Source organism: Aphis gossypii, chromosome 2 (assembly GCF_020184175.1).
Source record: "Aphis gossypii isolate Hap1 chromosome 2, ASM2018417v2, whole genome shotgun sequence".
NCBI lineage: Eukaryota > Metazoa > Arthropoda > Insecta > Hemiptera > Aphididae > Aphis > Aphis gossypii.
In genome coordinates, this window is record NC_065531.1 from 1,886,058 (window position 1) to 1,899,571 (window position 13,514).

Sequence of the window (13,514 nt, forward strand, 5' to 3'; positions counted from 1 at the left end):
TGTAACTACTAGTAATTTTAACACCATAGTTATTAATTCAGTAGTTAATACAATTTATTAAATTTTAATAAAATAAAATTATATTTCATAATTATTAATAATTATATATATACATTTAGCTAACACACTAGTACACTTATGCACAAACAAATTTAAACACAAATATATACTAAAATATACATTAATAATAGAATAAGACTAAATTTATGTACAATACAATATTCAAAAAAAAATACATTTAAAATTTAATATAATATATTAAAGTATACTATTTGAGTTTAAAAATTACTTTTTATCATAGACTTAGACATATAATACAAATCGTTAGTTATTTATTAAACAAAATTAAATCAAAATTGAATTTTAAAATAATTTTTGATTTTTATCATTTCTGTTAAAATATCTTTGTGCTTTATAAGACACTCGCCAGTTAAAACCATTAAATCTTATACCTAATAAAAATTTCCAAAGGTATAGTTTACAAATTACAAACAAAACACGTATAAAAAATGCAATTTCATTGCAAATATATTGAGTGAATAAAATAATTTATTTTTATTCAATACAATAAAAACAAGAAATTAAAATGTCCATAAAATAAATATTCTAAAGTTTTAACTATATAATATGGACATTATTATGAAGACTTATAGAGGGTTCTATGAAATTGTCCATAAAAAAACATTTTTAATGTACCTATTAAAAAAATTATTTGTGAGAAATATTCATAGAAATTCTCCAAAACTATATATACGTATACTTATTAATTATTATTGTGCGGACCCATTTTTTATCGATGTCGTTATAATAACGGGGTATGTAGAATGGTGAATAAAATTGAGAAACAAAAATATACGATCTATATAATATATTATAAGTTATTTCTTTATAATATATAGTATATACTATATACGCATATCGAATAGAGCCATTACATAGCGTCAAACCTTTAAATATATTTATTTTCACCCTCTTCCCTTGCTTTTCCACTCAAATCGAACGACCTGTTTCTAAAATGATGACAAGGCAACTTGGCTTTAACACACCGGAAGTATCATTCGTCGAGCCGCGGAAGTCATAAACACTGCGCTAGAAGGATTTTCGGCATTACATTACCACTTTATTTATATATATTTTTCTTTCGCTATGTTATTACCGGATAAATCGTTGAACTGTTTTGCGTTCAGTTTTTATGGCGTTCAAATGCGTCGAGTGTGCACTTAAATTGAACTCGATAGTAAGATGTCTCCTTCGACGTATATTTGGATGATATAAAATCGGCACGTTAGGCAAGATGAGATTTTATAATGTGACAGGAGAGTTATACGGTTTTCCTTTTATTATCGTTGTAATTCATAATATATTATATTAGATATTTTTTTCGAATGTCAGAGCTAGTTTGAGTTTTGAAAACAAAATATAATGAGATAAGTAGGTATATAGGCGCAATGCATTTATTTATTTTTACCATGTATACCTAGCTACTATCAGTAATGTAGCGCTCTCAGCATCTCCAGTGGTTAGATCTGATTATCTACCAACAATCAAATTAACATAGGACGTATTTTCAAATGCTGATTTAATATGCAACATAAATGTTATAGTTAGCAATCTGAATAGAATAACTAACGACTTTTGGACAATCACTATTGATTTTGGTACTAGGTTTCACGATTTGTCAATAAAGACAATATTGTGATAATAAATAAAATAAAATAAGATTTTCCGCATTGAAATTTTGAAAAATCAATTAAATAAATACTCCGCAGATTACATTATTGTAATTATAATTGTAATTATACATGACGTATGTAATTGGTGAAGAAACATTAATAGTATTATTATTATTATTATTAGTTTAAAAATATTATTTTAAAACACTTGGTTGTACTATAATTTCCGACGATATTACCTATTAACGTTACGACGACAAATTGTCGGCCATCGCACTAGCTCGTGCGACGGACTTTAGTAAACCGTTTCGTCGGGCTACGTACGTTCGGCCGGCGATGAGGGCGCCCGACCACAAAACGACCCATAGTGATGACTTACTGAGGGACACGTCGAAAGCCGGCAATGGTTTTTTGTTCACAGCAGCCGTCACCGGCGCCGCCGTACTTTCACCCGTTCCGCCGCCATCGACAACTTCTCGTCGGGATGACATCGATTCCGTTGACTCGTCGGCGAACAACTGCTGCTTTTGTTGTCGTTTGCGACCGAATGACTGCCGCCTCTCAGATCCCCAACGGACGATACTACTGCAGACGCCACTGCTCGCCATATTATCTTGCCGGTGACGCCGTTTGGTCCGCGGTGGTCGTTTGGGCGGTGGTTCTGTGTCCAATCGCGTCAGTATCACATACTGCCACTTGTCGCCTTGCAGCCGGTCCGGATCTGCTGGAAACGGTCCGCTGATAATCGGTTTCTTCCTCCTTTTCCTAAGTGTGATGAAATCAAACATACGTGGTTTGAGTAAACATGAAAAATGTATACAATATTAATTATATAATAATAGTATGTCCGTCTGTGCTAAATGTTTACAATTTTTACATTATAAAGCATAGGGATTTGGAACAGAACTATCAGTATGATGTTAAATAATTGTTATATTATATAAATTATTTAAACGCGGTATATTCTGGATTTTTAACTAAAATAAGTTATTATAGTGTAAAGATCCAGAAAGGAACAAATAATTTAAACTGTTTATTATAGTAAAGTTCCCATCAAGAACATCATTTTTTTTTTACATTCCGGAACAAATCATTTGTTATGCTGAATCCCCATATTATAGTATTTTTACTGTAGCAGCCGTCCGCCACTGCGCTTCTATTGTTTATATATTATATTATATATATATAAAAAATATTATTTCTTTAAAATATTCTGCTCAATATGCAGAAAATAGAATTATACAACTATTAAAGTTGTCATTAAAAATCTACTAGTGTTCTATTTTATTTTTGCAAAGTATATGGATATATTATTTTCAAATTACACGAAATAATGCTTAGAAACTAAAATATAACGTCGGAGAAGTTTTTCTGCTGTATAGTTAGACTTTTGTTTAAAGTATCGAGTGTTCCTCATCAATTGCATTAAATTCAAAAATTGTATTTTATTTTTTAAAAATCAAATTAAAAATTCATATTAATAATATGAATAATTAATAATATTCATATAATTATCAAATTAAAATTGCAATTTAAGTTTTAAGTCATTTAAAGAAATATTTTTTAATTACAAAAAATTAATAAAATTATTATTTTTCGTTTGATTATTTAATGTTATAATTTAAACAATAAATGTTCATAATGCTTATTAACACTACATTTTTTTTTTTTTAGTAAGAACAGTTTATGATGAATATCGTAAAAAAAGTTTTTTTTGCAAAGTATTATTGAAATCTAGTATTTAAAAAAAAAAAACACTAAAAATATATATGACGAAAATATTGAATATCTATAGCTCTAAGAGTACCGAAATATTTTTAAAAATACATCTAGAAAATTTTAATATATTTGATGACAATTTTAAGTATTTATTGCAATACATTTTTGAATTACAACAAAATAACAAAATAGATTTTAGTTAAAAATTAATATGTATAGCATAATATTAATATTCTCGCTTTTCGTTGTTGTTTTTTAGTTTTAAGAAATTTAATTTTTTTAAATTAAATTACCTAAATGATGAACGAATGAAATCATCAATATACTAATTATATTCATATTACTAACATAAACAACGTTCAAAGTTGAAAGTTGAAACATTGTTTTCTATTTCTATTATAAAAATTATATTTGGATTCAAAAAAAATATAAATAAATTAAAATAAAACACACATGGTTGTAAAACCATACATAAATAAACAATATATTAATATTATGAAAGTATGATTACTTGAATTATTTTTTAATATTATAGAGTATAATATTATTGTTAACAAATAATGATATGAATTTATCTTAATAGAAAAATAATATTATATAAAAGTTATGTTGTTACACGTTATTAAAACACGAAATTTTAAGTTAAAATTCAATTATAATTGTACATCACTACATCGTAGTACCTAAGTATTAAAATGTATTATACTAAACCAACAAAACATGGGTTTATATTATAATAACATAGACAATATTATAGGGTTTGAAAATATTCCTATTTGTATTAATTTGAAATTATGAGTTCATCTCTAATATATTATTCCTGTGCTTTATCATGAAATTTAATATTCAAGTACAAAGTACAATATGATATTTTCCAATTTTAACTGTCTGCATTAAGCTACATATACCCGTGTCCCACTGAGTATTCTATTTCATAATGCGAATGACCAACAGAACATAAAGCATATAATAGTGATGAAGTTTATTATCGCGTCAGTGATACTGTACCGGGGTTATACCTTTGTAACATTTTAATACATTTTAACAGCTTTGAATATATATATATATATATATATATATATATATATATATATATATATATACATGGTCCGTACATGGTTTTACGTTTATTCTGTTTTTTTTTTTTTTAATTTCCCAATAAACAGCCTAAGATACCTGCGTAAAGTTTTCGAAACGATCGTCTAATAAAACGCGTAGACGAAAGTTTCACGGAAAGATTTGGAGTTTATTGACTACAGCGTGTCTTTTCATATATATATATATATGTAACGTTATATATATAATGGTGTCACGGTTGTTTTATGAATTTCATTTTGTTGTTTTTGCACGACACCTATACCATTGTATTCTATGGACATATTTACTACCGTCTCGTCTGTTCGAAGTGATCTATACACTCAACAGTAATCTATGTTGAAAATAACGAAATATTACTCTTGTATTACACTGTTTGCTATCTAATTAGCCTTATTCCACAAAATAATGCCTTACTTATTCATTAGGTACTTACTTACAAAGCTTTAGTGTTCTAATTTTTTTTATCTGTTTTCTATATTGATTTTAAATTTTATTTTTATTTTATTTTATTTTTCCTCAGTATTAAGAGTTATAACACCATAAACATGGTCAGTTAATCTAAACTAAATTACTATCATCAGTTATCATTAGCTATTTAATATTTATCTATTTAAAGTTTACTATTTTAAACATATTTTTTAGAATAACAAAATAATATTATGTTCGTATATTATTTTTCTATATTAACGAAAATAATTAATTCTATTTACATTTTATATACAAGTACTTTTTAAATGTTTAGTTTTGACGTTTTATATAATTGTATATATAGTGATTTCTTGTTGAAGTTTGTTTCTTTAGAAATATAGATTTTATTATTACATTTTACTTTGTACGTGTTCAATTTTAGATTCTGAGCAGCACTTTGAATCTATTTGGTGATTACAATGATGTGTACGGTTTTTTTTTTAGTATATTTACTATCACGTTTTAGGATATAAGAAGTAGGTACTCTTAAAACTTTACTGAACTAAATTACTCTTAAAAATAGTTTTTTAGAACGTTCCAAAACTTTCTTGACACCCTGTATTTCCTGTACAAATTTTGACTCGTTCTTATAAGTTATAACAAAACAATAATTATTTTGCTATAAAAAAAGTAAAATCAATGCAAATTTAACTGTTGTGTTGAGTTACATAATAGTATGTTTCTAAAAAAAATATTCATATAATTCATTATAACAGTTTTAAATTCTGCATGAGTGGAAAATAACTTAATGCTAACATTTATATATATAAACACTTATAACTGTTCAATTAATATTATTATTATACTATTTTTTATTGATAATACTTTGTTTTCCAAATATTTTAGGGTTCATATAGTTGCAAGAAAATTACAAAATTCAACATTACGTATACTATGAACTATAATCAGGACAAAAGTAGTGCTAATATCAGAATATCTACCTTACACAATTATAAAAGGTAATATAAATAAATGTCTCGCTTATTATTTCAACTTTAAATTTATTTAAAATATTATTGATTCATGATTTAATAGAATTTAGACAAGTAGTTATAAGTATGTACTATTTAGAGTTTTAAGAGCAAAGTATTGGATAAACATTTTTTAAGAGACCCTATGCCAATAATACTACTCAACTTATCGTCTACTTAATACTTATTATATTACAACTTCTTAAATCATTCATTTTAAATTTAATTTGTATACAGCCATATATGTATTGAAATACTTTGAAAATACTCTGCATAGAGATATGAAATTAAAAATGTACTCGTACACGACGATAATTACCTATGTTGTCATTCAAAAGAGTGAAAAACTTAAAAATTATAATATGAAAATATTAATTTTTACCCTAAGTTTTGAACATTCAAAATGTTAGTTTTAAATTATAAAAAATTATTTAACAAGAATATTTTAAAAACAAAAACTAACTATTTTATATAATTAGGATAGACACTTGTCTCAATTCTAATGGATCACCTTGTAAACAAAATAAGGTATCTTGATGATGTATGTAGATAAATCTATGATATTTGTTAACATAACTATAACAAATATTACTAACCAAACCTATTCATCAGTAAACTTCAAAACAATATAAAATTCCATACACAGATCCAGGCGTGGATAAGCCCAACGAGTTACCGAGTTGAACTCGGTAGGCCGACTTATGGTTGAAAATATTTGAATACCCCAAACTCTGTTACTCTTAACAGCACAAAAATGTATATAAATATGAATTAATGACTTTATATTATTGAAAAATGGGCCGATGACATTTTTAGGGCCGGTTAAAATTCTGAAACTCGGTGGGTCAATACATTGCCTATCCTGCACTGCACAGATCCCGTCAGTAATTCTATAAAACTGTACAAATTTCCAATATAAATAATCTTATATTATTCTCTTTATTATTGTTAATACGCATATAATAATATTTGACTTACTTATTTTTTTTTGTATTAGTTTTTTCATTCTTCTTACGTTTGTCTGAATATTGCGTCCACTAAAAGTATGTTTAATAATTAATTCTATTATAACATTTAAAACACATTACTAAAACTGTAAGAGTTAAATACAGAGTTCCATTTTTCATTACATAATAATTTATCTAACATTTATTTGGAACATAATAGTTTATAAATTATATTCTTTAATTAATTAAAATATTATTATTATTATTATTATTTTATTTTTATTCAGAAATAGAGGCTTCAACTACTTGGTCATTAGCCTGTGTTTACAGTATTACATTATCTTAAATAGATTAATAACTAATTGATGAAAAATAATAATAATAATTTTAAATTTTAATTTTAGTAATATATCCGATGGCTTTGAAGAAGTGATAAATCTGATGTGTGTTTTGTTCACCGAGTGCTATTTCCATTGTGGTTGGATGGTTTAGATTAGATATTGAATATGAGAATTTCAGATATTGTAATACAATATGTTTAATTGTTAGTTGTTCATTGCATTGGATACATATGGGCATTTGCATCGTGTTTAATTAGATGAATGTGAGTAAGTTTGATGCTTATTATTATTATTATTATTTAATAAAGATAATTTACACGGACTTTTATATTTAGCTCACACTCGTATACTGTATATTAATTACAATAACAGATATTTTATAAATAAGTTATGTAAAAAAATATTTGAATACGTCACATCGAATATCATAAGTCATAAATAATATTTAAAATTATGTAGGATTAAAATATAAAAGGTAGTTTAGTACAAAATATTATTATTATTATTATTATATTCTAATATTTATAATATCATAATAATATATTGTATTATTACATGAATGCATTAATATCACTTGACCTTGGATTATGCGTCATTAAGAATCTAAGCGGGAGATTAATTATTTTTGGCAGATGTTCCATATTAAATAATCGCACCGAGGGGTTACAAAAAAATCGTACATTTTATTAAAATATATTATGAATAAAGCATATTTTATATAAGTAAAATCGAAAGAGTTTCTTTTAATGGAAATTCACACGTAAGAAACCGTCTGTAAAGATTCAAGGTTTTTTCGTAACTATTCATCACCAAAAATCGGTAAAACTAATTTTTGTATTCTTGTAAAATTTCATACAAGCGTAACCAATTTAAATAATTTAACATGATGTAAAGAATTTATGAACAGATAATAATAAAAACATTAATATAGGGACACATTCATTTTCAAGTATAATATTCTTCTAATACTACTTTTTTAAATGAAATAATATTTATAAAATTATAAGATTAAAATAAATAATAAGTAATGGAAATGTACAAATATATTCTAATGAACGCGTGAAATGTACTATATTCCCTATTGGTGTATTATTTTAATGTACAAATACTACTTGTTAACTAATAAATTTATAAACATGATATAATTAACTTATTCTAATTTTTATTATAATTTATCATATAGGTCTTTTTTGCATTTTCGAAATGCAATTATCTACATTTTTAAAGAACCCCTATCTCATTAAATGCAATTTTTTATATTTTGTTATTAGAATTTTTAATTAGAATTTATTATACTATACTAGATATTAAAGCTGAATAGTTTCACTATTCGGAACTTTTTTTTTATTCAAAATAAAGAAAAAGTTTACAATCTGTATAAAATTTAGAACTTAGATATAGCTTAAATTGTTCATAGCTTACTAATAACATTTGTAATATAATAATTTTATATTTAATTGTTTAGTTTAAAAAACCTTTAGATACAATTTACTTAATACAAATCTACATTTGTCAGCTTTAGCAAAAAATTGAAATTAAAGTCTGAATGATGTGTAGCTACACTTGACTCTATTAATTTATTTTAGAAAAAATACAGATATTAATAGCTTATTAAAATAAATATATTTATTTATCAAATTGGTACTATTTCAAACCCATTATCATGGCAGTAACATATTTGTTATGAATTTATGATAATAACTTTAAAATGATTAAAAATATCATTATAAAAACTGTTATTCAACAAATTTATCATTATGCTTTTATAAAAGTATAAATAATAATAACATTCGTTATCTATACATTGGTTAAACTTTATTAATTTAAATCTAAGGTTAATCAAAGTAGATATTATTATTCGTATTTTTATTTCATAAAATATATAAGTCACTGAAATAAATTAAAAATTAAATTACCACTTATTTTCTACATTACCTAATAAATAATTTTAAATTTATTATATAAAATAATATATCATCGGGTAAAGTCTAAATTAGGTAGTTTTAAAATTAAGTACACATAGAATAAATACATCATAAAATATTAGTAGATTCTATACATAATAGAAACTATTGTATTTAGATTATTGAAAATCCAAATAATTATTTATATTATTCATATATTGTGTTATTATAATATAATGAATAATGGAAATTTGTAGTTATGTTTTAAAATCAACAACTACACAGTATAAAGTATTAATTTGTTATAATTAAATCAATTTTAAATCATATTCCTAACATTGACCTGTTTGTAATTTTATTAAATGCAGTTTTAACTTATTTATAACATAGGTAATGAATTTACTGTTTTTTCAATTAAATGTATTTTAAATCCATGCAAACTCAAGGTATTGATAATTATACAAAAAAATCAGTTTGTACCTGTTTGGCATAATTGAAAACAATCTTTCGATATAATCCATCAAACTCCTGTACAGCCCTCGGTCTTTTGCCTGTATTTCTGCACAGACCGCTGCCCATTTCAAACAAACGGAAAATTAATAAGTTAACTACTACCGATAACCGCACGCTGATCGTCAAATGATAAAATATAGTAATTGTTTTCTTGGGAATCTTTAATATAAATATAATATTTTTCTAAACATATTTATCAATAAAAATTGAGGACTTCCGACGACGTGTATATAAAAAAACAACAACCACAACATTTACTGACAACCGAATGGACGGATAATGCCGTGGTTCGTTGATTTGATATCATATTATTATATTACGCCGTTCTCCCACCTTTTGTTCTCCACCGTCACCACAACTGCCTCTCAAGCAGACTATGGGATTCTGTTTTATTTATTTATTAATATATGTATATATATATCTTTTTTTTACGCTCACGTAGTCCTATGTAATACGTACATATACCCAATGCGTATAAACTGACCATATTATTATGTCTTTATTTGAGGCTGCAGTCGTAATGAATAAACATGACCGACTAACGCGAACGTGATTTCGGTAACACCTACTCTCCTCTTGGACTACCCTTAATTATATATATATTATATGTTTGTGTGGGTGCTGAATGTGGTATTCTCCTCAAATGTCCATCCGAATTTAAACGAATTACGATGTCCCTACACCTCCAACCAAGCAGTCTAGCACAGGCTGTACACGTTGCGCGTTATAAATTGGAATGTGTGTATACATGTTTGCTAGGGTATAAAATCGATGTATTTGTGACTATATATGTTTATATATATTTTTTATTAAATTCAAGAGTTTCCGTCAACAATTGAGCACGAATAAATCAATTTAAAGGAGTCAATTGAAAGGAAAAATTCTACGCTCCGTGATCCTTTTTTCCGATCACAGATTAAATTACTGTGCATTTTTCCGTTCAATAAATGTACAAATGTATAGATCAACATATGTATATATTATTATATAATATATTAATAGCAATACATATATTTTTGTTGCTAATAATATTAATGTTCCTCAAAAGGATAAATATCTGTAACTTAACATCATTAATCATTATTCATAAATAATATAGCTTATATAATATATGTGTAAAGATAAAAATTATTATACCATTGATTGTCAGAGAGATTAAGTTTTTAATTTGAACACATCAACTTTTAGTAGTTTTTGAAATGAACAGGTTGTTTTAAAAACATAATACAGTAATCGATAGTTATAGATTCTTTGCAATGAATAATAATAATGATAATCACTTATGGTTATGAATGTGAGTTATGATATATTTATTTTAGTTCTAAACTTTTTAACTTCTAAACATTTTATGGTTAATTTTAAGTTTTAAGCTTTAATCAATTCTTGGAAATATAAAATACATATAAAATAATTCCAAAACACATACATAATGATTTTTAATTTTCCGTACAAATATTATGAAAATTTTATGTACGCTAAAATTAAAATTCCAGTAGTTTGGAGCTTAAATTCTTGACAGAGCAATAACTTATACAAAAAATCAGACTTCTGGATTGTTTTGATCTTGGTTTCATAGAATCTCAACTCGAAATCATTGAAACATTTCTGTAAAATAACCCCAAAAATATACAAAAAAAATAATAATAAGCAGGAATAACTTGGATATAATTAACATGCATATCAGTAATAATTAATTACGATAAAAAAAAATAAAAAATAAAACTTCTTATAAATTATTCAAAGCAGCAAACAAAATTGGAAACGCCAAAATGCCAGCTTTTTCTTTTTCTTTTTTTTTTTTATTCCTCGTCCCTTCCTACCATCTCATTCTGACGAACACCTTTTTTTTGGCCTCTAGCATGGTATAAAAGAGCGGGTAAAAAGGGGATTCACTGTCATATTAAATCATATAAGCGCCCTTTTCGATCCGACAGCTGCTTGAACTCAAAAGGAAGAATTCGTGGATACGAAAATTACATTAAGAAAACATTGATTAACCTGTGAGTACTTGGGGCTAAAAATATTTTTTACAGCTAAATTTTGAGGTATGTCTACTGTTTATAGTATAAATACTAATACACATATGCATATCCTTTATAAATATGATATTTTTTGTAATTTTACTTCCAAATTCTAAACTACTAAAATTAATATCTACCAACCATGTTTATAAAAACTTTCTTGAAAAAATAATAAAATATGATGATAGATGATTACATTTTAATACTTCAGCTTTTATATAAAGTCAATATAAAATTAAGTTTTAAAGAATCCTAAAGATATAGTTTATTACAAATTTAATTATTTTAACATAAAAAAAGTTTTTTATTTAAATTTAAAAGTGACAAGTAGTTACATATTTATTTTATTTTAAAAATATTATGGTAATATTCATAATTTATATTTATTTATGTTAATAAAATCATTGCAAAATATGAATTTTGTTTGCTGTAACTACACAAAATTCAAAACTATGTGTAAAAATAATTTTTTGTTTGAATGAGTAAGGCACTACATTAAATTTGATATTAAATTCCAAAACGGGGAAAGATTCAATTATACATTGCATTACTAATTTTCAAGTATACTTCAATAGTAATTTATTATAAGCCCCTAATATTAAATATGTACATTGTATTACACTGTAAAATATTTATTAAAAGTGTATTTTATGTATCATATAATTTGTTTGAACAATCTAATTACGCCTTAATATATACAGTATACACAGTTTATTATATAGTTTTAATATAAACATTTTCAATTAGCTCAAAATTCGTACATCACAACAATTTTTATTTTAATTATCTTTAGAAAAAATTCATCACTCTATAAATATTCAAACTAATAATTAATAAAATATTGCAAACAAACAAATGTACGTACTATAATAAAACACAAAATCCAACAATTTTCATAAATATGCTTCTCGTAATATAATAACATTTTTATGTAACACACCACACTTTTCTTCATAAACTGTAATAACGTTTATAAAGAAAATAATAACATATTCTTATTCTAATTTTCTATGAAAATTCCCGTTTTTTTTCGTTTTTCTCGGAACTTTTGAAACTACTGAGAATTTTTTACTTTAAACCCCTCAAAGTACAAGCTAAATTCACTTACTTACCATAAAGTATGCTGAATAAGGTAAAAATTGAATCATTTCTACTGCTCCAAAAATTGATGACAGACCAAAAAAAAAACCGCATCATTACAAAATTATTGTACTTATTGCTCCGCTCAGAATTAAAAATAATATATTTGTAGAATTTCAAATAGGAAAAAAATCCAATCAAGTATTTTTCAAAACACTGTAGTCATTTGTCACACGGCATCATAATTGTCACGCTCTAACTAAACATTTACAAAAAATATCGAATAACAATGTATTATTATTTATTAGGTTGGTATTGATAAGTATAGATACAACGTAAACGAGTCAATGGTTTTAACTTGTAGACATATAAACTTCAAATCCATTCTTATCGTCAGTATGCCAACTATAAAATATGTTATATCCGATTGCTATATTTATAAGTACCTACCTTTGTATAATATATAGGTACATATAATACGTATAACACCCCACAATAAATCGACATTATTATACATCTCGAAGTCGATTTGTTTGTAGGTTTTTTTACAATGATAACCACGGGGAATAAATCGCACACGAATCTCTTGGAAGTGTCATCGCCGTGTAAAACTATACATGATGGAAACGTCAGAATGAATTGACATTAGTTTTACAGTAGCAGAAGATAATGCCGACAATAACGAATTCCCGCGATACAATTTGCGAGATGCACGCCGACATGAAGAAAGGGCTGGATATTGCTACAGTGGAAAGAACAGACTTCGATGTACTTGACGA

General features: G+C 25.4%; 1 protein-coding gene across 2 annotated transcripts; it reads right to left on the reverse strand.

The window, feature by feature from the left end:
• Positions 1–259: 259 nt before the first annotated feature.
• Positions 260–9,899, reverse strand: LOC114123721 (uncharacterized). 2 transcript variants are annotated; one of them, XM_027986785.2, is made up of 3 exons: positions 9,602–9,899; positions 6,908–6,966; positions 262–2,438 (listed from the first exon to the last, which is right to left on the reverse strand). In XM_027986785.2, exons 1-3 carry the CDS (start codon positions 9,698–9,700, stop codon positions 1,922–1,924), a joined length of 675 nt encoding a protein of 224 aa, XP_027842586.1. In that variant the 5' UTR covers positions 9,701–9,899; the 3' UTR covers positions 262–1,921. The 2 variants fall into 2 exon arrangements, with proteins under 2 accessions (XP_027842587.1, XP_027842586.1); XM_027986786.2 differs by lacking the exon at positions 6,908–6,966 and having other exon boundaries at positions 260–2,438.
• Between the last annotated feature and the right edge of the window lie 3,615 nt (positions 9,900–13,514).